This window comes from Peromyscus eremicus, chromosome 7 (genome assembly GCF_949786415.1).
Source record: "Peromyscus eremicus chromosome 7, PerEre_H2_v1, whole genome shotgun sequence".
NCBI classification, from domain to species: Eukaryota; Metazoa; Chordata; class Mammalia; order Rodentia; family Cricetidae; genus Peromyscus; species Peromyscus eremicus.
Window position 1 is genome coordinate 66,551,956 of NC_081422.1, and position 25,693 is coordinate 66,577,648.

The 25,693-nt window shown below is 40.0% G+C and overlaps 1 protein-coding gene across 3 annotated transcripts in view; it reads right to left on the bottom strand.

Annotated features, from left to right (window-relative positions):
* Nucleotides 1–25,388, bottom strand: part of Tcf12 (transcription factor 12) — a 271,671-nt gene extending 246,283 nt beyond the window's left edge. The window contains exons 1-3 of one of the 3 annotated variants that reach the window (XM_059268212.1): nt 25,228–25,388; nt 24,414–24,510; nt 23,353–23,425 (exon numbers count right to left, since the gene is read on the bottom strand). In XM_059268212.1, coding sequence (XP_059124195.1) covers nt 23,353–23,425; nt 24,414–24,488 — 148 coding nt within the window. In that variant the 5' untranslated portion in view covers nt 24,489–24,510; nt 25,228–25,388. Of the gene's footprint in view, nt 1–23,352; nt 23,426–24,413; nt 24,511–25,227 lie in introns of those variants that run through there. The other 2 variants (XM_059268213.1, XM_059268214.1) reach the window with 2 other exon arrangements.
* Nucleotides 25,389–25,693: the final 305 nt, after the last annotated feature.

Below are 25,693 nucleotides of genomic sequence, written 5' to 3' on the forward strand. Positions count from 1 at the left end.
TTACATTTTAGTGATAAATGTAAGACAGGATCATAATTTTTCTTGGTAAAAATACTACTTAAATTAATAGATAAAAAATTGTATATTAATACATATTTATAGTAATATTAAGAAATATAGAAACATGTAAAATACATTTAATTAGGGTACAAAATAATGCAATATCTGATGAGATAAGTAGCTGAGAACAATGAAAATATAAGGAAACATTTAAAATATTTTAATGAAATGAATAAAAATGTGAGATTTCAACCATATTACTTGAGGTTAACTATTGCTTTTTGCCTTTCCAAAGTGCTATGGAAACGATCTCTTCAGTGTAACTCAGGTGGTAGAGTGCTTCCCTACTATACCTAAAGCTCTGGGTTTGAGCTTTAGCACTACTTAAATCAGGCTTATAATTAAAGCACTTGAGAAGTACAGAAAGGAGAATCAGAAGTTCAAGGTTTTCCTTGGCCACAAGTAAGGAAGCCAGCCTGAGATACATGAGACTCTGTGTCTCAAAGAAGAAAAAGAAATCATAACATCTTATTTTTCTCTTTTAAAACCTTTCTGGATTCAAGAGAATCAAACAAAATCAGTTAAAGGTAAGCCGATTTTGGCTTTAGTCTGTGTCTGTGGTTTCTCTGTGGGAAGAGTATCTTTAATCGCAAAAAGAATGAACATTTTCTCCCTCTAATGATCTAGGATACTGAGCACATGTGAACAACGTAGGAAGGTGAATGAACAGCAATGAGGGAATATGTTGATGCTCTATAGAGGCCTAAAAAAGGTGGTTGTCTATCTCTACTGTGCTACCACTTCAGGCCTGATTTCCTCCTAAGGATTCTGCACCATAGCAAACATGGCTTTATTTCCCTGAATGCACATAAAAAAATCTCAAGTATTTACAATGCCAATGGCAATCACTCCTGTCTATCTGGACAGCTAGGACTCTGGTTTGTTTGGTACTTTGTTTAGTTTTTTTCTTTTTAATGAATACCTTATACAAAGACTGCTATGAAGTTAAGAAATTCTCATATACTAGGCTTTCCATTCTTGAAAGAGTAGAAAGAAAGGTTCTCTTGGACATTTATTCTGTTTAGAAGTTACGGTGCCTTTACAGGTCCTGATGGTACCAGGCAAACATTATACACTTTTAGAAATGTTTATAAAAAATCGAGTGTGGATCCTGCAGTGAACAGCACTTCAGACTCGGATTGCACTGTCACCACAAAGGCATTTTCACATGCATCTCAAGCCGAACCAAATCCTAATGAATGGGACTTACTAACCCCACTGAAATGATAAGTCATACAAAAACCGTGACATCATCTTTGATGACCCATTCTGCCTCACCTTATCTTATCAACCAGAATGAGGTTCTATGCAGTTCTATCTGCATGTTCTCACCACACACCTCCAAGAGCATAATTTACACTGCAATGTAACCAGATGGATGCAGCTGTCCTGGTTTCGTCAATACTGCCCACAATCAAGTATTATGATTCCTCTCTTCCTATTATATATTCTCTTTCAGTCACATTTACCTTTCTAATAACAAGAAAGGCGGACTTCTGATTTAAGCCAATTTCAGTAATTGGCACTAAATTAACCTTCCTGCAAAGCAATTAGAAAAGTGGAAAACACCTATCAAATGCCTGTTTTCCAACACTGGAAAACAAACTATAAAACTGGAATCCCTAAGAAAGAGAAACAATGTGAACCCTACATCTTTTTCATTTCCTGTGTGAAGATAATCTGTAGATCAGCATGCAGAAAGTGGTCTCCCTGACCTGAGGGAACAGAAGAGACTGGAGTTCTGGGAGGCAACAGCAGCTGCAATTCCTAGGGCATTGGTTGAGAGGAGGGAGCTATTTAGAGAAGTTATCTCTGTAGAAACCTTCAAGGCTAACTAACCCACACATATGTTACTAATGGCAATCCTACAAGTCTACGGTGACAGTCCACAACAGCAGGGCTAAAACACAACAGGAGCTGTGAAATAGTTTAAGGCTGAAGCAGAATATATATGGAGTAAATGTTGAAAATCCAAGCACTCTAAAGAATCTCAGGAGTGTTATACCAAGTAACTAAATATGGCTGGACTATTCTAAGCACAAAAGTTACCCTAAACCAGTAATTCTAAACTTCCTAATGCTGCGACCTCAATTTTAATACAGTTCCCCATGTTGCAGTGACCCCAACCATAAAATTATTTTTGTTGCTACTTCAGAACTGTAATTTTGCTACTGTTTTGAATCGTAATGTAAATATCTGTGTTTTCCTATGGTCTTAGGTGACGCCTATGAAAGGCCGTTTGACACACACCCCACCAAAAGGGGTCAAGTGGTTGAGAACCACTGCCCTAGACCTACCCTGCCCTGAGAAATGTGTAAAAACAAATATGGAGGAATACAAATACTTGTGTCCTGCCAGAACAAAGCTCTAGAGTCCAAGAAGGAAAAAAAAAAAAATTGACAGGTTGTTGTGGTGCACACCTTTGATCCCAGCACTCAGGAGGCAGAGGCAGATATATCTCTGTGAGTTCAAGGCTAGCCTGCTCTATAGAGTGAGTTCCAAGACAGCAGGTCTATACAGAGAAACCCTGTCTCGTAAAAAGAAGAAAAAAAAAAAAAACAAAAAAAACAGAATCTAAACATTCAATAGTGTGACAGTCACAGCACCAAGAATCCAGCCAAAGCTCCCTCTCATTCCCTGCTTCTGGAGATGACATCTTAGAGGCACTCAGAATGCTTTTACACATACCATCATAGACTTTCCTACATTACAGCTTCCAATAAAAATGGCTTAATATCCTTCTTGGTTAACAGAATTTTTCCCTTTAGACCAAGACAGTCGGAAAAGCACCACAACTGCCATGTGACATGGACCCAGGCAGGAGAGAATTATGCAGTGAGACCTTATTCCATTCTCTAAAATGAAACAGCAACAACGAATCAGCAGTGTCTCCAGGTGGTCTATGTGTGCTGAAGACATCTGTGAAAGGACCAGGCAGCTTTCCTGACCACGGAGCAGAAGAGTAAGGATAAAGGAAGGGTTGAAGTTGTACACCAGGTGTCTGAAAGCCACACTTTACAATGAAGCATTTTTTTTAATATTAAAAGAAAATCCAAAGGCAAGGAAATAAAAATTTACAGCATGTACATTAGCAGGAAAATATGGCCCATAGCAAGACAGAAAAAAAAAACAAAAAAACAACAGAAATAGGCCCAGAATGAAAATGTGGTATTACGAAACAAAGACTTGAAGACAACTATTACAAACCACTCATTTAAGAAAAGGAAAAGGGAAGGATTTAAAAATGACCAAAATAACATGAGCTTTGAGAAATAAAATAACATAATCTGAAACATAAACTTTCTATATTAGACAAGGTGGGAGAAAATACTAGTAGCTGACACACCCATAATCCCAACGCTCAGGGCACAGGAGCAAGAGAAAAGCTGCAAATACGAGACTGTAAGTTTCAGTCCAAAGGGGGGATGGGGAGATACATATATCTATCTATCTATCTATCTAGATAGATAGATAGATAGATAGATATTAGGTTAGGCCTGGTGTGGGGTTTTGAAACACATGCACATAAATAATAATAAATAATTCAAACTATATCATTCACTCAGAGAGACAGAAAGAGAGCTTGTCTTAAATAAAAACAAAAGATACAATGCTAGAAAACGTAAAAACTGAATTGCCGCACAAAATATTGGGAAAAAAAAAGTTTTTGTTACTTCAGTAACAATTCTCACAGTATTAACCTATGTCCTAACAAAAAGGATAGAGAGTAGGGGCATTTAAAGACACCAAGACTCCCCGGGCAGTGGTAGCACATGCCTTCAATCCCAGCACTCTGGAGACAGAGGCAGGCAGATCTCTGTGAGTTCCAGGCCAGCCTGGGCTACAGAGTGAGTTCCAGGAAAGGCTCCAAAGCTACACAGAGAAACCCTGTCTCAAAAAAAGGAACCCCACCCCACCCCCCAGCGCAAAAAAAGATACCAAAACCCCCAGCCCCCGGCCAATGGTGCCACAGGCCTTTAATCCCAGCATTCAGGAGGCAGAGGCAGATGGATCTTTATGAGTTTGAGGCCAGCCTGGTCTACAGAGTGAGTTCCAGGACAGCCAGGGATGTTTCTCAAAAAAACAAAAAAAGAAAAAAAAAGATAACGAAACAAAAATGTTTTCAAATTATATGAAATATTGTATAAACATCAAATATACATAAGAAACTCATAATTAAATTACAGAAAACTAGGAAATCTTTTAAAAGCCACAGGAATAAAGTATATTCCTTATATAGAAAAGACTTATATATAAAGAATCATTACTGACTTACTGTGATGAACAATAAGCCAAAATACAATGTTTTTAGAAATCTCTAAGCTGCTAACAAAGAAAAAAAATTAGTCTAGAATTGTAAATCCAGCAAAATGATCCTTTAAATGTAAAGGTTAGCCAACGGAGGTATGGCATATGCCTTTAATCCCAGCACTCAGGAGGCAGAGGCAGGAGAATCTCTATGAGTTCTGTGGGGGACCTGCCCCCACGCTTATTTACCCCAGGAACTCTTGAGGAATGAGGGATAAGAGACTTAGTTAGAAATAGAGAGGGGAGAGAAACACAGCATAAACTCAGGTGGGCATGGATCTTTATCCACCGACCCAGAACTTTATTCCAAAGTATAACAATGACAAGGGGTGGAGCAAAAGACCTCCCCCTTGCTAGTTACAGTCACCTGGTGCCCAGGCCCATGGTCCAATCAACCTCTTATGCAGTGCTGCTGGGTACAGCCACTAGGAAACCTAGTGGGCTCCAACAGAGTTCAAGTCCAGCCTGGCTTATAGAGTGAGTTCCAGGACAGGACAGCCAGGACTGTTACACATAGAAATCCTGTCTCAAAAAAAAAAAAAAAAAAAAAAAAAAAAAAGTAAAGGCTAAACTTTTATTAGAGGAACAGAAATAAAGACAATCATTAGCTACATTAAAAAGGAAAATGAGATGAGGGAAGCATGTGTACACCAAGGAATGAATAGCGTTAGAAATGGAAAATACACAGATAAATGTAACCTTCTTTAAGGCATGACAGTGCAGGCCTATAATTCCAGCAGCTGGGAGGCAGAGGAAGCCAAGCAGAAGTTCAAGCCCATCCTTAGTAAGACAGTAAGTATGAATTTACAGCCACCCTGGGCTACATGAGACCCTATCTCAAAACAAACAAAAAATACCAAAGACAAAACACAATTACCAATACTGGAAGGAAAACATGACTACATACCTTAAACCCAATAAAAATGTAATATTATAAATAATTTCATGACAATAAATGAAAAAGAACTGCTCAGAGGATCGTGAATCACAAAACCTGATCCAGAGCTATATAACACAGTAGTTGAGTGCTTACCTAACAGGACCAAAGCTCTATGTTCTCTAACCCCAGTACCAAAAAAATCATTTTAAAAACAGAAACTTTTTTTTTTTTTTTTGGTTTTTCGAGACAGGGTTTCTCTGTGTAGCTTTGCACCTTTCCTGGAACTCACTTGGTAGCCCAGGCTGGCCTCGAACTCACAGAGATCCGCCTGGCTCTGCCTCCCGAGTGCTGGAACTAAAGGCGTGCGCCACCACCGCCCGGCTAAAAAATAGAAACTTTGACTAGCTTTATATGAATGAAACTAAAATAAAATTTTATTACCTCACAAAGAAAACATGTGACATAAAAAGCCTCACTAGTGAATTCTACTCCTTAGCTAGTTTGGTCTGACTGCATCCACCAAGGCCCATGCTAAAATGTATCCTCAGCAACAGTTCTGGGAGATGAAGTCTATGGAGAAATGTTCAGTTCATGAGGGCTCTACTCCTGTGGAAGGATTAATGCCTAAAAGGATCTGGTCCCCTGCCCACACTGTCCTCACATATAGGCACCTGATGATGTAGAAAGGCTCTTGCCACACACTGGAACTTTGACATTTGACTTTCCAGCCTCTAGACTATGGGATAATAACTTCTGTTCATAAACTGCTTAGTCTCAGGTATTCAGCTACAGCAGCAGCAGAGCTATGAGAGAAGAATCTGGTACCTGAGAGTCAAGTATTTTATACAATAAATAACTGAAACTGAGGGGCAGTTTTAGAACTGGAGATTGAATAAAAGCTAAAACTATTTTTGAAGTGAATACTGGAAAAGGTGTTAGCATTGGGCAATTCTAGTGAGGAGCTATAAGATGAAGAGAACAGAGAAAAATTTCAAATTTTTGAGATACCATACATGCTTATGAGCAGAAAGCCGATAGAAATGTGGCAATTCTGACAGGGTCTCACACTGAAATAAGAAACAAGGCTACCTCAAGTCCACTCCCTACACTCTGATACAACAACCCTCCTTGGATCCTCCAGGTAAGGCTACCTCAAGAGAGCCTACACATGGCTTGGGCTACAGTTTGGGGAGGCACAAGCATCAAATACTAGCACTATCCATAGAAAGTAGACTGGCTGAGGGCCTGATTCCTACCTCCAACTCAATGTTAACAGATACTGCAGACAAGGTGAGAGTCCAGAGACTTGAAGCAAGAGTATAAACACTGCAGAATCACTATCAGGGCAATGCACAGTAAAATGTGGAGCCAAGAACCACACCAAAACATCATACTGGAAAAACTGCAGGCTTGAGATCCCAACCTGTGAAAGTTGCTGCATGCATGAGCTAATAAGTCCAGCATGGCCACAGAGGAGGAACTTCTTGAGTACTTTCAGAGGGCAGAACATAGAGTCAAAACACAGAATACTCTCTCTCTCTCTCTTTAAGATTTAACACTGCTGGAACAGGGGAGATGGCTCAGTGAATAAAAGAACTTGGGGCCATCTGAGTTCTATCCTGGGAACACACACACAAAAAGCTGAATACAGCTGCACACATCTTTAATCCCAGCACTACTAAAGAAAGATTGGACACAGAGACCAGAAAATCTCAAGCCTCAACAATCCAGAACCAACCCCTAAAAGTTGTCCTCTGGTCACTACATAGATGTGTGGCATCACACACGCATGCTCGCACGCACACACGCACGCACGCACGCTCCGCTCCGCTCACAAGAAAGAAACTTTTTTTAATGTTAAAAGATTTAGTGCTGTTCCTTCTGTTGAGTTTTGAACTTACTTGGGGCCAGGTACTTCTGTTTCTTGCCTCTCTCTTCCTTCATGAATAAAAATGTCTGTCCTATGTCTGCCTACAATGAGATACTGAACACACATAACTTGTTTTGATTTCACAAGCTCACAGTTAAAGGGGAATATCTGTCCCAGGATAAATCCAATTTGAATAAATGTAAATGAGACTGGATTTAAACTAAGACTTTAAAGTTGGTATTTGAAAGATTTAAAACTTTGGGGGCTACTGGTATGAACTCTATTTATTTTACATGTGAGGATAGGAACTGGGTGGACCAGAAGCAGAATGTTGTGGTCTTAATGTGTTCCCCGTAAAAGCCAGTGTAGAAAATTTAATCTTCCATATTGGGAGGCAGAACACAAGCAGAAAGTCTTAGGTCAGGAATGGATTATGCTCATTAATGTAGATCTTAGTCTCTTACCACTCACTTTCCACTACTTTTGGTCATGACACAGGATGAAGGCCTTTGCTATATGCTTGAAGTTGGACATAACCTTGAAGTAACTAGATACATTTCTGTTTATTATAAACTGGGTAGTTAGAATATCTGGGGATAGAATCCAGGAGTATGAACTTGCCAAGAAACCCCAGACTTTGTGATCAGGAAAGAGTCAGCTCCCTTTCTTGACTCGGTTCTTTTCTAAACAAAGAGGATAATGAAGTTGGTGAAACTGAAATCCTAACATTAGGAAGTACTGCTAATGCTTTCAGGTTTTGGTTTGGCTTTTGGGCATGAAGGACTTCACTAAGTCCTATATATTGGGAAATTGCATCACTTTCTACAACACGCCAAATATTACAAGTAATTGAGGAAAGCAACAACCTACTAAGTTCAGTATGGACTCAACACTGCCCTTTATACAGGACTCCTCCTCCCTCCTTGCTGTCTCCTGTTAACTCAAAAGCTAAGCTGCAGAACTACTATTCCCAGTAATCAGAGCTATGCATCATTTGCATACACATGAAAAACTGTAAAAAGTTCAACAGCATGAATCTGTACCAAGGGAGAAGAGAGGGTACAGGAAGAAAGAGACTTCTGCTTCTATCTTTCCAAAGCATTAAGATTGTTTTAGCACTAGTTTAGCCTTCTGAGCTCTCAAAGGTAGTTAATATAATTCTTTTATACTAAACAGATAATTGTTAAAAGTCTACAAACATCTTGAAAAGGGGTGCTGGAGAAATGACTCAGCTGTTAAGAGCAGAGAACCCTGGTTTAGTTGCATCTGTAACTGTGGTTCCAGGGTATCAGACACCTTCTTCTGGCCTCCTCAGGCACTGCACACACAGTAGGTGCATTTATATACATGCAAGTTAAATAAAATCTTGTTTTAAATCTTGGAAAAAGGAAATGACAAGAAATAAAAAATTTAGCCACTTTAATTTTCAAAACCTAAAGGCTGACTTTGGATTTTGTCTGAAAACTTTAATATTGCTTATTTATACTAAATCAGCTAGAGCATAGTACCCTGTTCATCTTGTATCTGGCACCAAGCAAGGCTTTCCTAAAGATATTTTTGTGACTATTTTTATTTGGAATATATTATAAACCAAGACAATAATTTTAAAACACCAAACTTATAAAAGGGACATTTGATCTCATAAAATATTTTTCTACTATAGCACCATCTTTTTCAATTTAAAAGTTTCTAAAATCAGGTACTCTTTAAACATCAATGAGATAGTCAAAAGAAACAGTTAGGTTATTATTAAATGTTAACAAAGCTCCTTTTTCTGAACTTTCTTGCTATTCAGTGAACATCTTCACCAAAAAGTGTCATTTATATTTTTTGAAATGTGTTTATAAATACAGCTTTGTTTCACAACATTCAAAAACACAAAGGCTCCATTCATATCATAAAAATACCAATTATCTCATCTCAGAGCCACTGAATAAACACAAACCTGCTCTTTTCACAGGGAGCAAATGGGCATTTTTCAGAAACTAAATCCATCAACACTAAGTCTACCGAGGTGGTATTCTCAGAAATCTGCATGGTTTTACAAGCAATGGAAGCCACTGAGATTTTAAAAAAATATTATCTCCTCTCTCAGATTATGTAAGAAAATGTTTTAGAAGAGAGCTGTGAGTGCTGAGGTGTAGAGGAGAGTATTCTGACAGCTGGTACCTCAGATTAAGTGGTCTTAAATCAGTGAACTGCTGCAGCAGAAAACATTGTGAGGAAGATTATAGCGATGAAATTTTTATTATCTTTTCACAGCTCCAGACTGATATAAACCAAGAAGTCTTCTGATAAACTACTTCAACAGAAGTTTGATGATTTGAATAAGAAGGGCCCCAATAGGCTCATATAGTTGAATAGTTGGTCTCCATTTGGTGGAACTATTTGGGAAGGCTAAGTAAGTGAGGCCTTGCTGGAGGAAATGTGTCACTGGGGGCAGGCTTCAAGGTTTTCCAAAAGCCATTCCCAATTAGCTCTCTCTGCCTCATAGTTGTGCCTCAACATCTAAGCTCTCAACTGCTGCTTCACAGCCATGCCTGGAGCCTGCCTACTGCTGTGCTCCATAACATGATGGTCATGGACTTTAACCTTCTGAAACTGTGAGCCCCAAGTAAACTTTCTTTATATGCTGCCTTGGCCATGGTGTCTTATCATTGCAACAGAAAAGTAAACAATATTTTTCCAAATCACATACACATTGGTAACATTCTTCATAATTTAACCTTCAGATTAATTACCTCAGAGTGGCCAACCTAATTCTTCATAAAAAGTAAATAAAGAAGAGGGAAGGAAGAGAAGGAAAAGGAGGAAATACTTGCTAAAGATGTATCTAGCTCTACAATCTCCCAGGGAACTAGGTATATATCTCAGTGGTATACAGGGGGCCCTCAATTGGAGCCCAGCATTGAACAAAATAAAATTATACATCAACACATGCAGACAGCATACTTCTATAATCAACAAAACTAGCCTTGTCCCTAAAAATCTCACCAAAGGTAACTCAGAGCACTAGGTAAAATATTTATTTGTCATAAATTAAGCAGGGACCAGACTCACAGCTCCACTCAACAAGCCTTTTCTCTGCTCTTCAGAACACTTCCCCACACCTACTGTACTGCAAACTACACAACCTCATTTCCAGGCCAAAGCATAAATCAACTGGCAAAAATCAAGGTTGTTCAGGAAGAAGTCTAACTTTCAAAGTCCTGGCCTGGGCATTTACCAGTTCTAGATGGTGGTAAAATGGTTCCTACTGCTCTTATAAAACTGAGTTCCGCCGGGCGGTGGTGGTGCACGCCTTTAATCCCAGCACTCGGGAGGCAGAGCCAGGCGGATCTCTGTGAGTTCGAGGCCAGCCTGGACTACCAAGTGAGTCCCAGGAAAGGCACAAAGCTACACAGAGAAACCCTGTCTCAAAAAAACCAAAAAAAAAAAAAAAAAAAAACTGAGTTCCTATGACCAGTTAAGCCAAGAACCAAACAAGTTAGTTATTCTCTCCACAGTGTGACATTACTAAGAACAAATGTACCATACATTCTTTGCAGGGAGGGTGGGGGCAGAACATGCACACGCACATGCACATGCACATGCACACACCACCACCACCACCAAAGTATCACTTCTCATTGCTTAGAACCAAAGCTGGCTATGGTTCTGCAGAGCCAGCTGTACTCATGTTAAAACCTCAATGGCTTTACCACTTGGCCACTTCCTGCCCATCGCTGATACTTAAATGTGGAGTCCTAAATGGGCTACGAGCTTTGCAGAAGAAATGAGAGGTCAGGTACAACATTCTACTAAACAATGCATACTTCAGGTCTCCAGTTAGCTAATCTTCATAAATCTTAATGTTTCCTCTGTCTTACCAGGCAGAGTATACTAGGGAAGAAAAATAAAATAAAAACTGGAATATTAAATCTTTTTCCAAATTATTACATATAACCAAACCTAAATCAAGAGTTTATGAGCCTAAAGGGATATCTTCCTGAATCACAAGTGTAAAACATCACTTTCATTTGCAAGGACTTTATAGCCTAAATAACAATAACAACCAGTCACAACAAATAAAGAGATAAAGGCAGATGACAGTACTCTAAAGCATGTTACAGGGAGTTCTAGAGCCCTCATGCAAACTCCCATAGTCTTTAGTTTTGTACATCACTTGCCTGTGCTTTTCAGTGCCATTTACAACAAACCATCAGAAAAGCCTTGGGTCTTTATTACAGTAGGAGATGTAATCTCTTCTACTATCTCAACTGAAAATAGGTGTGAACATTGCAATACATAAAAACTATAAAATTTCTTCCAAAAACAAAGACAACTAAACGGTAAGACATGAAAGTCCCATTTGCCCCCAAAATGATTCAGACTGTAGCTGTATGCAATTAACATCTTGAAATATTTTTTTAAATGCATACCTGTTTTACATAAACTTATGACTACACTGTTTTCTTTTTAATAAAAACAAATCTTGAAGCACTTTATTTTGGAGAACATCAACTTTACCCTACATCAGACTCCTTGTTTTAACAACAAACTCTAACGATTTCTAGAGACAGTAAGTTCCTCCTTAAGACAAACTATGCCTAGTGCAGATTGGTATCAGTGCAGGTGTGACTACCGCTAGTTATCAGCCCGCTGCTAGAGGGGCAGTCAGAAACCACACCAAACATGCATCACTCTTGATTTCTGTTTCCTTTGTGAAATGAACAGTTACCAACCTCTTACAAGAATCATGAAGTAAACAGCATATGAGTAAATATTTATGAAACATTTTTATAATGATTGAGACTGCCCCTTCCGGCAGCCACTCACTGGGCAGAACCCAATTGCTATTACAACTTGTTGGTTGAGTGAGTCTTCAGAGTCTAGCCATCTTGATGTAAATGGAGTCTGCTCACTGCAGCACTGCTCATAGGCTAGAAAGAGGGATTAAGTAAATATGAAAACAAGAGAAACTTTGGCTATACAATCTGCTTTGTGTTCCTACCGTACAGTTACCAGCTAAGCTAATTATCCAATACTGTAACATGGATCTTCAGACAATTAACATTAGGAACAGTAAAACAAACAGGTTTGCAAATTAGATGGAAAAGTCAGAACAGACTCTACAAAAGCCCAGTTCACGACACTATGGAAGTTTTATCATTTCCATAGCTGTGTTAACAGTAGTGGCACAGAGCCAGCCATAAGCTCTGAAGATCACACTCATTAAAATCATGACTTTTTTTTTAATGAAAAAGACTGCCATGAGTATATCATAAGAATAAAAATTATGCCATTCATCTGAAAACTTTTCAAAAAGAAAAAAATCAAAGAGTGACTCTATCCCCTGTAAGTATCATGGCTCCACAGTTTCTTCACAAAGCTGGGAGGATTTTCTTCTCTGTCTGCTACAAGACAACTGACAAAATCCAGAAAGGGAGTGGTAAAGAATAAGGCTTCCTTTTGAAGGGGACCATCTAATGCTGGTTATATAGAAAATGGACAAAGAATGAAAGTATTACACCAAGAGTTCCTTGAGTGTTTTCCTGTATCTTTAACTGAACAGAGAAGTATGAGTATTCATTGACCCAAAGACAGCTAGCTTATCCTCCAAGTAGAATCTAAGTCCCTAAATCAGCCTGTTAAAGAAGACATTCAAAGAACAAACTCAGCCTGAAAATCCTCTAGCCCAAGAATCTGTTATAGAACTAATTCACCACATTTTTTTCTGTATTTCAAGTTCCCAGTCTACATTTTCAATATAAAGAAATTTTTTGTGAGATTTTAAGAAAAAAAGTTTAGGTAGGTGGAGGTTTTCAGATTTTAGAAAAGAAAATATACTATATAAATTATGTTACAAATTGCTCCAACATTGCTAACCATACAAAAACTGGGGACATAGTATCAATGGCATCCTTTCATATTAAACCACATATTACCAGCAGAATAGTCTATCTACTAAACTGGTAGGTAAAAATTATAAGACTTTTCTGGGTTTCAAAATGACAACTCAGCAACTATGCATCTACGACCTGGAAAGGGGAGCTGCAGCAACAAAACACACTTAACCTGGAATAAAAATAGACAGCTGACCCCCGGGTAAAAGACACTAAGGACATCTGGGAGAGTCTTGAAATGCCTCCAAGTACCTGCCTAACTAGAAAGTTTGAATCCATCTAAGATGTCCATGTGTTCTCACTAACAGAGTCAATATAAGGTGCTGGCTTTTTGTCCTATTTATGGGGAGGGGCATGCAAATATGACACAAAGACATGTGGAAGTCAAAAGACAGCTTGTGAGAGTCCGTTCTCTTCTCCAACCAAACAAGTTGCAGGGATCAAACTCAGGTCATCAGGCTTGGCAGGAAACACCTTTACCACTGACCTATCTTGCCAGCCCCAAGAGATTTGATATAAGAAAAAAGCCTTCTCTTTAGCTTTATTCCAAACTGGAACCAACACTGCAAAACAGCTTACAAAATTGTGAGATGACAACAACCAGAACCTCTGACGGGATAACGAGGACAGCTTCATTGGATAGAGCTTCCAAACAAAGCCTCAGAGAAACATACAACTCAGAAGAACTCAAAATTTTCAAGCCTGTGCTCCACAAGTAGCCAACTCAGAACCTACATATGGCCACACCATATTTCTACTAATAGCACAAGCAAACTTCATCTATCTCCAACAACTTCAAAACAAGGTATGCCTCCAGGACTGAAGTGTGGTAGCTCCTAACACAAATCTTGCCAAGCTCCCAAATACTCACAGCTCTGTTTAGAGTGGAAGAGCCTGTCACATTATGTCCAATCTGCACTCTGTCAGCCACCAATGAAGTAGTGCTACAGTCACTAATTATGACATGTTCCTGCTCACACTAGGTCACCAGAAGCAAGGACACAGATGAACCAGGACTTCTACCTGGTTCCAAGAATGATGCTTCAGCAATCTGATTATCACAATTCTGAGAGCCTCTCGGTCCCAAACTAGCTGCCCTCTTAAGCCCAAAGCAGTGGACAAACTTTCTCTAACTTTTGATCCTTTTGGTTTGGTATTCTTTAGACTAGGCTGACCCAGATTTCACTATAAGCCCAGGGTAACCTCAAGTTCACAATTCTTCAGCTTTAGCCTTCTACATGCTACAATTATAGATAGGTATAAACCACCATTTCTATTTATCTCCAGTATTAAAAACAAAAGAATTTTGAGATGTGATAGCAAAGCTTTAAAAAAAAATAATAAGTCTATCCTGTAAGTTATCTCAGATTGTTTTATTATATTACTTTGAATATTCCATCTCTGACTCATGATCAGCTAGAATAGAGACTAGTAACCAGTCCTTAATCTGTTTTCATTTCTGTGTGATCTTTAAGTCCCTAAGCAGCCTCAAAGAGCTTAAATGACTCATCATGGTCACTCTAAGACCACAATTTTAACCTGCAACATGTGAGAGCACACTTTAAACACAGAACAAAAATAAAGGTATTTGTATAAAAATATAATTTTTCTTCCCATTTCAAATGTATATTTAAAAATCATAGGATGGGGGCTAGAGAGCACTCAGTGGTTGAGAGCACCGGCTGGTTTTGCAGGACTCAGGTGCAACCCTCAGCACTCATACAACGGCTCATGACCACCTGTAACGTTAGTTCCAAGGAATTCAACATCCTTTTCTGGCCTCCATGGTCCCCAGGCATGCTCATGCAGGCAAAATGCCTATACACGTAAAATAAAAATAATAAATCTTTTTTTTTAATTCTAAGATGACCTGATTGGAAACAGAAAGCAGGTTCAAATGGCAGTCAGACTATGAACATATCTATCTAAACTTTAGTTTATGAACTTTCTACCTACAAAGCCACTCTTGCTTTAAATACAGTTTTCTGTAAGAACGAGAAAAGGATAGCTAATGAATGTGCTCTAGAACTGGGCCTAACTGAGGGCAGACCAGTGACCCATCCCTGGCCCTATCTCCAGAGACAAAGCAGAGCACGAGACAAGCAGGGCCATGTGTTAAGCATGGTAATCTTCAGAGCCTCAGTTTTACAACAAGCTTGTTTACAACATGCATTAGAAAGTGAAATACATGAAATTTAGGTAGGATTGTTTCTGCTAATTTGCAGTGCATTCTTTCTCTACCAGTGAGAAAAGTGGAGAAGTTCTAACCCAGTGTTTCTTAATCTTCCTAATGCCTTGACCTTTTAATACAGTTCCCTGATCCTTTCTTATAGTTCCTCGTGTTGTGGTGACCCCCAGCCTAAAATTATTTTCATTGTTACTTCACAACTGTAATTTTGCTAGTTATTAACTGTAATGTAAATATCTGTGTTTTACCATGGTCTTACACAATCTTTGTGAAAGAATCATTCAACCCATCCCTCAAAAGGGGTCACGAGCCATAGGTTGAGAACCACTACTCTACCTCAACATCTTCTGCAGTCTCTCCAAGCCTGTCTCCCAGCTATTCTCTCGGGTTATATATTTTTTATTCCACTAAGAATTTCAAGCAGGCTGGGCGGTGGTGGCGCATACCTTTAATCCCAGCACTCGGGAGGCAGAGTCAAGTGGATCTCTGTGAGTTCGAGGCCAGCCTGGGCTACAGAGTGAGTTCCAGGAAAGGTGTCAAAGCTACACAGAGAAACCGTCTCAAAAAACTAAAAACAAAAGAATTTCAAGCAGGTGGAAAAAACACTACCACTACTTACATCTAAGAAATAGTGAGACCTAAGCATAGAAGGTTTGCAAAAATCTCACTCCATTCACTGTTCTGCACCCTGTAGTATCTGGTCTACAAAATAACATTAAGAAGAAACAATCTGCCGGGCGGTGGTGGCGCACGCCTTTAATCCCAGCACTCGGGAGGCAGAGCCAGGCAGATCTCAGTGAGTTCGAGGCTAGCCTGGTCTCCAAAGCGAGTTCCAGGAAAGGCGCAAAGCTACACAGAGAAACCCTGTCTCGAAAAACCAAAAAAAAAAAAAAAAAAGAAACAATCTAAGCAGCTGGAGAGATGGCTCAGGGGTTAGGAGCACTCACTCTTCTTCCAGAGGACCGGAGTTCAATTCCCAGCACCCACATGGCAGCTCACACCTGTCTGTAACTCCAGTTTCAGGGGACCCTGACATCCATGGCAAAAACACAAATGCACATAAAAAAATTAAATTTTAGAAAAGAAGAAAAAAAAGAAGACACAATCTAAAGAAAAAAAGAAAGTAAACTGCAGTTAAGTTCTTTGGTAACCAGCTGATCTTTCAAAGCTACTCTTGGGTTTTCTTATGTCTTATACATGTAACATGCAAAAACACATCTAACTCGATCACATCAAAAGAGCAGCTTGATACGTTGCCCTCATGAGGCATTTACTCAACTTTACCACCACAAAGATAATGCTTTAAACTACTTAGAACAATACCTATCATAACAATTATATAAACACTGGCTATAAATTGCTGATTATAATTATTATTACATTAATGTACCCATAGATTCTAGTTAAGAAGAAACACGCATCATGGACATGGTAGCTCATGCCTGTAATCCCAGCTTTTTGGAGGTTGAGGCAGGAGGACTACCGTTGGTTCAAGTCTGCTATGGACTACACAGTGAGTTAGTTCTAGGACAGCACAATGATATTCTGTTTAAGAGAAAAAGGACCAGACGGTGGTGGCGCATGCCTTTAATCCCAGCACTCGGGAGGCAGAGCCAGACGGATCTCTGTGAGTTCGAGGCCAGCCTGGTCTACAGAGCAAGATCCAGGACAGGCACCAAAACTACACAGAGAAACACTGTCTCAAGAGAGGAAAAAAAAAAAGAGAGAGAGAGAAAGGGAGGGGGGAGATGCCACAATAGTAATAGTAACCATTTGAGTTAGCTTTATGATATGCAAAATACACAATAAATAACTTTATTTGATCCTCACTAGGATTCTGAAAATGGGTATTACCTACTTTACACAAATAAGAAAAGTGTGCTCAGGGGATTTAAATGATGTGCTTAGGGCCACACTGCTAGTAAATTCAAAGCACTGATTCCAGGTCAATTGCATGGTTCTGAAGGTCAACTCCACCCACTACATGACTGTGCCTCTTTCCTGAAAAGCCAGAATTCAAGGACTTTCTCACTAACTCAATTGGTTCTTCTGCATCTCAATAAGCACAAGTCAAAGACTGCAGGGAATTCTCTCCACTAACTGCACAAAGCCTCTATATATAACACTGGTGTAGTGGACTGTCACCACCACTCACTCCATTCATGCTAACAAGCATCTGTACCTTTACTGTACCTTTACCTTAAATAATCAAAGTCAGATTCTATACATCTAAATCCACCACTAACATCAATTCTTAGCCTCATCATTTATCTCACTGAGTTCATTTCCCTACAGAATTCATTAACTCCTTAATTATAACTTATAGGTATGGGGAAAAAAGTCTGTATCTCTTACCAAAGGGGAAATGTGTATGTGTATGCACATATACGTATGTACAAAAAGTGTTCATTACCACATTATCATATCAAAAGGAAAATTAACAAAACCCCTATATTCAAGCAATCAGAAAACTGAAATATTCTGTATTTTAAATTTAATAAAATTTCTGTATCTACTCCATGCAAGAGATGCAACTATTTTAAACCAAGTTGGTAGAACATATAACAAGAGAAAATGCTCATGATAGAATATGGAGTGAAATTTTTAGGGGGTGGGTATAAGGTGGAATTACCATTAAGATTTCACCTTGGAAAATACAAATACAGCACTTCTAGGTGGAAAAAAAAAAAAAAAAAGACTAAAAGAAATAAATCAAAACCTAACAGTTTTCTCTGGACAGTGAAGTAAGGGTGATTTTTTTTCTACCTGTTCTCCAATTTTCTTGACAGTTGACAACTACACATTAATTTTATAGGGAGATGTAAGGGTGAGTTATTTGGTTTTTTCTAAAACAACACTTTAACTCATTTCCCAGCACTTTCCTCTCAAAAATCTCCAAATTAGCCATAAGAGCTTTGAGTCATTTGAATTTATATGTCTTTTGTTATTGGGGTAGGGGAGTGTGTAGGGGGCTGTTCCTTGTTTATTTGGTTTTTTACAACACAGGAATCAAATTCAATGGTTTATCACTCTAGGTAACTGTTCTACCACTGAATACTCCCCAAAGAAGGTTGTGTTAAATTTAAGACTCAAAACAATTCATCTTCATTATTTTCACAACGCCCATCCTCCAATCATGGCAGAACTGCAACCCTGAGTTGTCGTCTTCTTACCACAGAACTCGGACTCTTCTGATTCTGTAAATCCTTTACTCCTAGTACCTTCTTTCTACTTCCCACACACACTGTGGCTAAATCCAAACCTTAGTATCTCATCTCTAGATTAGTACAACTTCCCAAATAAATGTTTTCCTTATTCTAGTGCCTTCCCAGTACCAATTCATTCCGCCACAATTTGCTGCACATCAAGGGCTGTTCTTGGGGCTTCCCACTTATTAGCTCCTCTGACCCCGTAACAAACTCACCAGTAGCTATCACCTTATAGATTAAGAACAGTAGCCACAGGGGTTAGGTAACTTACCCATGTCCTCCAAGCTGGTAAGTGATAATATCTGAATGTGACCCAAACAAATTCAGCTCCAGATAATAGTCGGCAAATATGAATTCTGGGATGGCAATCTGTTAAAGCCAACTTCTCTTTTCTCAAACTGTATAGACCTTTAGTCACATCAAATTACTACTTTATACTACCCCAACTCTGGGAGGTGTGTTCTTCTCCTCACTGAATAATCCTGCATATTGCCTTCACCAGTCAACACTAAATTAAACTTGTAAGTTAGTTTCCTCACTCTATAGCACAGCCCTCTTATGAACTCAACATAAATTAGTGCATTTATAATTCTTGATATTCTGTTAAGTACAGAAGGTTATCCTCCAGTTTTCTATTTTATCTTTACACGTAAACAATGAAATGTCTCCACTTCCAATCTATGACCTTCTCTATTTCCTACCTTCCCAAATGCTAGTATTACAAGACCAAGCTGCATAAAGTAGTAGTTAATAAATGGTTATCTGACTGACAATCATATGGCTCAACTATTTAACAAAGCAGGATACCATTCATTAGCCTTCTGTGGTGATATATTGGTTTTCTCACTTTATTCCTTAAACACATTAGATTTGTAATTTCAACATTCCCAACTAAAAGTTGACATTCAACATTCAGGTGACACCCAAAAGTAGTCTGTTTGGTCTCTTGGTTTTTTCAGTTTTATTTTTCTTTTAAGTTAGCTTATGCAGTGTCCAGAAACACCATCTTAATAAGTACCTCTCTCTAACCGCACTCTCTTATAACAAGATGCCCAAATCTTCAAACATATAAAGCAGGCAGTGAATTTCAAGAATGATTACCAATCGTTTAAGAACAGAAAAGACTATCTGACTTTAATAATTGTGTAATAACTCTATGATCCTGTTAAACCAAAATGTAGAAAAAAACTGATTATAATTAAAGCTGAATGTTTCCATTTTCCTATCCAAAAGAACCACTGTGAAACTCAGGGAAGACAATATACCAAGAGATAGTTTAAAGAAAGAAATATAAATCTATACATAAGCTGTTGGTGAAAAGACAAAAATGATCAATCAATTATATGCACATTTCACTAAGTATAACAAGTCCCAAGCACTGTGATCTGATGAAGGGTCACGGCAGAACTGTTCTCAGGAGCACAGTGCTCACAGCTACAATCTTGTGTTTCATTTTTCTGTTTTCCAAGTTTGTACTTAAATTTACAAGGTTTTCCAAAAAGATCTCTTTGCTACTTATCCTTTACCTTAATAAACCATTTTAACTTAAAATATTACATGTCAGCCGGGCGGTGGTGGCACACGCCTTTAATCCCAGCACTGGGAGGCAGAGGCAGGCGGATCTCTGTTGAGTTCGAGGCCAGCATGGTCTCCAAAGCGAGTTCCAGGAAAGGCGCAAAGCTACACAGAGAAACCCTGTCTCGAAAAACAAAAACAAAAAAAAAAAAAAAAAAAAAAAAATTACATGTCTCCATATACCTGCTGAGTCTGCAGTTACTATTCATCAGTACAACAATATCTAAAATGTTGAATCTTATCATATACATAATACTAAAACTTAGTTATCCTCAATTTCAACACTGAGGCCCACACCCCACTCATAACCTGAAAATACCTTGAGTGACAGACCAACTTAGTTTCCTTTTTATTTCAAAATCACCATTTCTATTTGTACTATAGTTCAGTTTTAAAACACCTTAGTAAAATCTTGGTTTTCTGCTTTCATTTCTTTTTCACTAGATGTATTCAAATTCTACTCTAGCAATTTGAAATACTATAGGATAGGTCCACATTTAATAATCTTATCACACCTAATGGAGAGTAAATAATAATGTTACAAATTTTTTTAATTAGTAGGAAAATGTATGCAAGTATAAAAGGGCAGCATGAGGATGTCTTTACCTTACCACTATCAATCCCCTATTTATGACACTTAAGCAAGACATTGCCCCTGGAGGGAAACGGGAGAGCAACACTGCATCTGTGGGTAGTTCCCGTCTTTGTTGTTGTTTGTAGTGTTGATCTGTTTGTTTTGGCAGTCTCATGTAGCCCACACTGGCCTTTAACTACGGACCCCAAGATGACCTTGAATTCCTGTTCCTCCTTGCCTCTGGGCCGAGATTACAAGTGTGAGCCGCTATACTCAGATGTATATATTATTTCTAATAAACTATATTTGAAGCTGATGTACCCCACCTTTCATTTCCAAAGACATACTTATCACAAGGTCAGTACAGAACATCTCACACGGCCTCTCACACCAAGTGGACTAATTTACAGTCTACCTATAATGCAAAGGAAATAACATCTTGAGGAAGAAATGACACTGTACAGATTCAAGTAATAAATACACATTCATCTTTTCTATACTGACTTTCAAGTTATTTGTTTCAGAAACAAGATAAAAGGAACATCTCATTCTATAGAATATATTAGGTACTTCAGGTAAAAAGAAAATACAAAAGTATTGTACATAATTTGGATTATATTTCAAAAATAATCAACTACAAAATTAAGTCCTTCTTTTAAGGAACAAATAATGAGAAGGATGTAATACTGCACATTAAAAACTGCAGCTCTCACAAAGCAAAAGATGAGTGTCTCAAATGTTAGTTACTCCAAAGACAAAAACCTCTAGTCTTCACACACGGCTCTTCAAAAGGACCATGAGATCTTCACATCCTATATGTTGCACATCAATAGAAACTAGAGTGTTATTACAAATATCCTTTGAAAAGTCAGTAAGATAGATGCACAGTACATACACAGAATATTACTGTGCCAATTTCTTTTAAATATTCACTTTGAGATAAGAAAGGCTAGAGAGAAATTGTACCCACCAGATATTTTGTTGTAAAATAACCTCATGCAATTTTCTCCTTTTGAAATTTAAATCTTACTATTGTTATTCTTTTAAAACAAACCTCACAGCTAAATATTGCTATGTCCACAGAATATAGAAATTTAAGTCTAAATAACATCTTAATCCAGAGAAATGAGTGTGACTTCTATCACAAACATTTGTGTGACAGAGCCTTGCAGAAGTGGCAAGGCCAGTCACATACTTGCAATCCAGCAGATATTTTCATAACAGAAGTCGGTCTGAATTTTTAAAAATAAGTATAACTGCACTCTCATAACAAGTTTCTAATGTTCCTAGCCTAATCAATGCCCAGTTACATATGCTTTCCACAACATGAGTTGAAGCTAACAGTATAAAATAGCAATCAGGACTCACAGAGCACACCAGGCACCTACCATGTCTTACAAAATGTCCATCTAAAAGTTCGTAACAATCAACTTATTTATAAAAATTAAGATGTCCTCTAAATGCTAGTGGAGGGCTGCACTACAGCCACTACTCTACAGATAATTTTCTTCTTCCTCTATCCCAAAAGCAGAAAATGCCCCAGTGATTATTAGGCAAAGGGGAAGACGTGGGAGAAGAACTGGAATCTGGTTAACACTTCCTGTCTTTATAATCAAGAATACTAGCCTTCAGGTTATATGAAATCCAAAACTGCTTTTTGTTCTCCTGTTTGGTATGTTAGGTGATAGGCATCTTTTAGTTTCCCCACACGCTGTAATGTCACAGCTAAAATGAACCCAGCTAACCTAATGTGTGATTTTAAACAGAAACATGTTTTAACTATGAAGTAAAATAAAACATTAAAGCCAGATATGAAATGAATTCTGCTCTCACAGCACTTTGGAAACCAGCTCTGATTTTACTAGGTAAACAAAAAGCACTGATCCAAACAGAGTGCCTGAGCTTCTGCCCTGAAAGCTAAGAGCGCTTTCTCAGGACAGCGCTCTCACTGCTCCCTCTCCACCTCTCTGGACATTGAGGAACAGCTTTAGGAAAACAGAAATTACAGCGTCTATAGATGAGAATATACCCTGCTCCGGAACACGTCTTTTTAAATTGTAAGTTTTCTTCAAGTTGGGACACTGTTTAGTAATATGACAAAGCAGTATACCAAAAGCAAACAAATTTAACATTAACAGTATTGGCTTAGAAATCTAACTTTAAAAAATATAACGATTACAGGACAAAAATTCACTCATCTAACATATGTCATTTAAAATAAATATAAGGAAAAAAACAAAGAAAAAATAAAATAAATATAAGGTTTCATTTATTTTTAACATAACACTTTAAATTAATGCCACAAAATAATTTCCTAAAGATTTCCAATGTAAGAACCATCTATTAAATAAATACAACTTACTAATTATTGTTTGTCTCAATTCTACCTTTTATGCAACAGATCAATAATACTTTTATCCATTTTAGAAGCTGAGATTTATTAACGCTAATGAGCTGAAAATATATTAAATGGCTGCATATATAAAAGGAACACCCATGAACCACAGAGTGCCTTCTTCGGGCATCTTTCTAAATACCATCATGACACAATTCACCATGTTCAAGACAATTTTCAATCTTAACATTCACAAAAAGAGAGCAACTTTAAATCCATGTTGAAAATCTTTAAAACATATCAAGAAATCTTTAAGACAACGCTCCAAGTTTGAGACTTTTTTCAGCTTATGATTTTAACCGGACACAGTACAGAATGGCGTGACAGACATTAACAGGCTTTATGCTTCTCTATTAAAGTATCTCAGAGCACTAAAATATAAATTTCTGATTTTCAACATCATCTTACCTGACCCGCTGAACTGACTGCTTCCCAGTGTCGTGGGTCTTGTTTTCCCACTATTAACAGGTGGAGAAAACATCTGCAAAATAACCCAAATCTATCTGTTAATCTTGAAATTCATCTATACTCCTTGCAAAGAAAAGTTCACCAAGTATCATTAATTAGTTCCTTAATTTTCATAGAGAATTTGAAATAAAAATGGAAGCCACATTCAGACTAAGTGTGGCAATAACAAGTGATATTATTTACTAACACTTCTTGGGAAAACTGGTGACATTTGCAAAGAAAACCCAGCCACAGGCAAGATTCCAAGATAATTAAGTTTAAACAGTAAATTTTTACCCATGATCTTCACTTTGGCCCTAAGTGATTCTCATTACATTAACATTACTTAATAGCACTTGTAATCAGAATCATGTCCGATGAAATTACCACATACAGGAAAGATAATAACAGCTCTAATACAGCAGGTATTGGCCCTGCCTTCTAGGAGCAGTTAATGTTGAAATTCAAAACATTAGTAAGAAATAAGGGCAATGGGCTCTGTGGCTTCACCTTTTATTTTTAAATCATTTTCCATATTACATATACACACTGCATATGCATAGTTAAAGTATTCAGCTCAGAAAACTGGGAATTTCTAGCGCTGGGTTGACTTTTCTGAAGCTGACACTTTTCAGGTACCACAAGCCACATGAAGTCTTGGGGAGGGAAATACCAAGAAGAGTTTAAGGGAAAAAAAAAAAAACCTCTCATATAAAGTGTAAAATCCTTAATAATCATCAGGGCTAGGCAGTGAGTCAACCAAAGCTCATGATTGCATTGTTCTTCTTATAACTGGTTAAATCAAATGACCCCTCTGGCATTAAAGTTTGAAATCTGCAAGTCTAGACATTACATCAAAGTTCAGGTGTCCAACTTGGGGGAGCTGGACTCCAGCCCTCAGAACTATCGCTGAAAAGCAGACGGAGTTGGCCGCTGCCATGTCGCCTTCCCCCTTTTCTCCCTGGCTCGCTATCTCGGGAAAGCTCAGCAGAACCCCAAGATGCGGAGGAAAGCTCTCCTACCGCACTGAAGTCCAGCAGGTCGCTCAGCTCCTTGTCGGTCCCGATCGCGGCCATGCGCTGCTGCTGGGGATTCATCTTCAGCCACTTCTAGCAGGTCCTACGGCAGAGAAGACAAGCTGAGCCGCGGGAGACCCGGGTGAGAGCGAGAGAGTGGGGCGGCGCTCGGGCTTGGGGGGGACGCCGGCCGACACGCCAGACCCCCCACGCATCCCCACCGAGGGAAGGGCAGAGGCGGGTGAGCCGGGTTACCGCTGAGCTGCGGGAGGGCACCCACGCGTGGCTCGGGGGCTCCCGCAAGTTTCCGAGGCGGCTCGGCTCCGGGGGGTCCCCCGAGGCGGAGTACGGAACGAGCCCGCGCCCGGCGAGGGAGGAGAGCGCGGCGGCGACCCGGAGCCCAAGTGACTCACCCGCTCGGCAACAATAGAGCTGACAAGTTGCGGGGAGCGCGCCGCTCCCAGGCCCGCGTCTGCGGCCCGGACGTCCCCAGCGGGGGGTCCCCGGGGTGGCGGAGAGAGCGCCCCACGCGCGTCCGCGCACGGCAAACTCCCGCCCGCCCGGCCTCCTCCTCCTCCTCCCACTCGGGCCGCCCCGGCCCGGACTCGCGGAACAATGAGACGGGCTCGGCGGCTCCCGGGCCCCGAGCGCCGAGCCCCGAGCGCCGCGCAGGCCGACCGCCGCTGCCCGGGGCCTGGACCCCGCGCCTCGCGCCTCCGCCCCGCCGCGCCGCGCGCCGCAACTTGGACGCGGCCCCGGGCTCTCCGCGCCGTACAAAGGGACCCGAGTTCCGCGCGTCCCGCCCGCCGCCCGCCGTTACCTGCCGCCCGGGCTCTGCATCCAACCTCCCCGATTAAAGTTCACTTTGGCCGGGAGCGCGGGCTCAGGCTTTTCCCCTCCCGGCTACACCTCGCGCCGCCGGCGGCTCGGTGGCCTCGGGCCGGCGCGAGCGCTTGGGTCCGCGCGGCTCGGGCGGCTCTCGGGCTTGGCCGCCCGTGGCTCCCCCGGGGCGGGCTGGCGGTCCCCCCGATAGAACTTGTGGGTCTCCTCAGGCGGACATTTTTTTTTTTCCGCTGAGGCGGCCTCAGCACCGAGCTCCGCTCGCCTCCGGATCCCTCCGCGCCTCCAGCGCGTCGGCTTAACCCCTCGCTGCCCGGCGCGCTCCCGCCTCCCGCGCCGAGGAAGTGGGACCGCGGAGGGGGCGGGGAGGCGCGGCGCGGGGCGGGGCGGGGCGAGGCGGCGGACGGACAAAGCCCGCGGCCGGCGGCGGGCGTCTCCTCACGCTC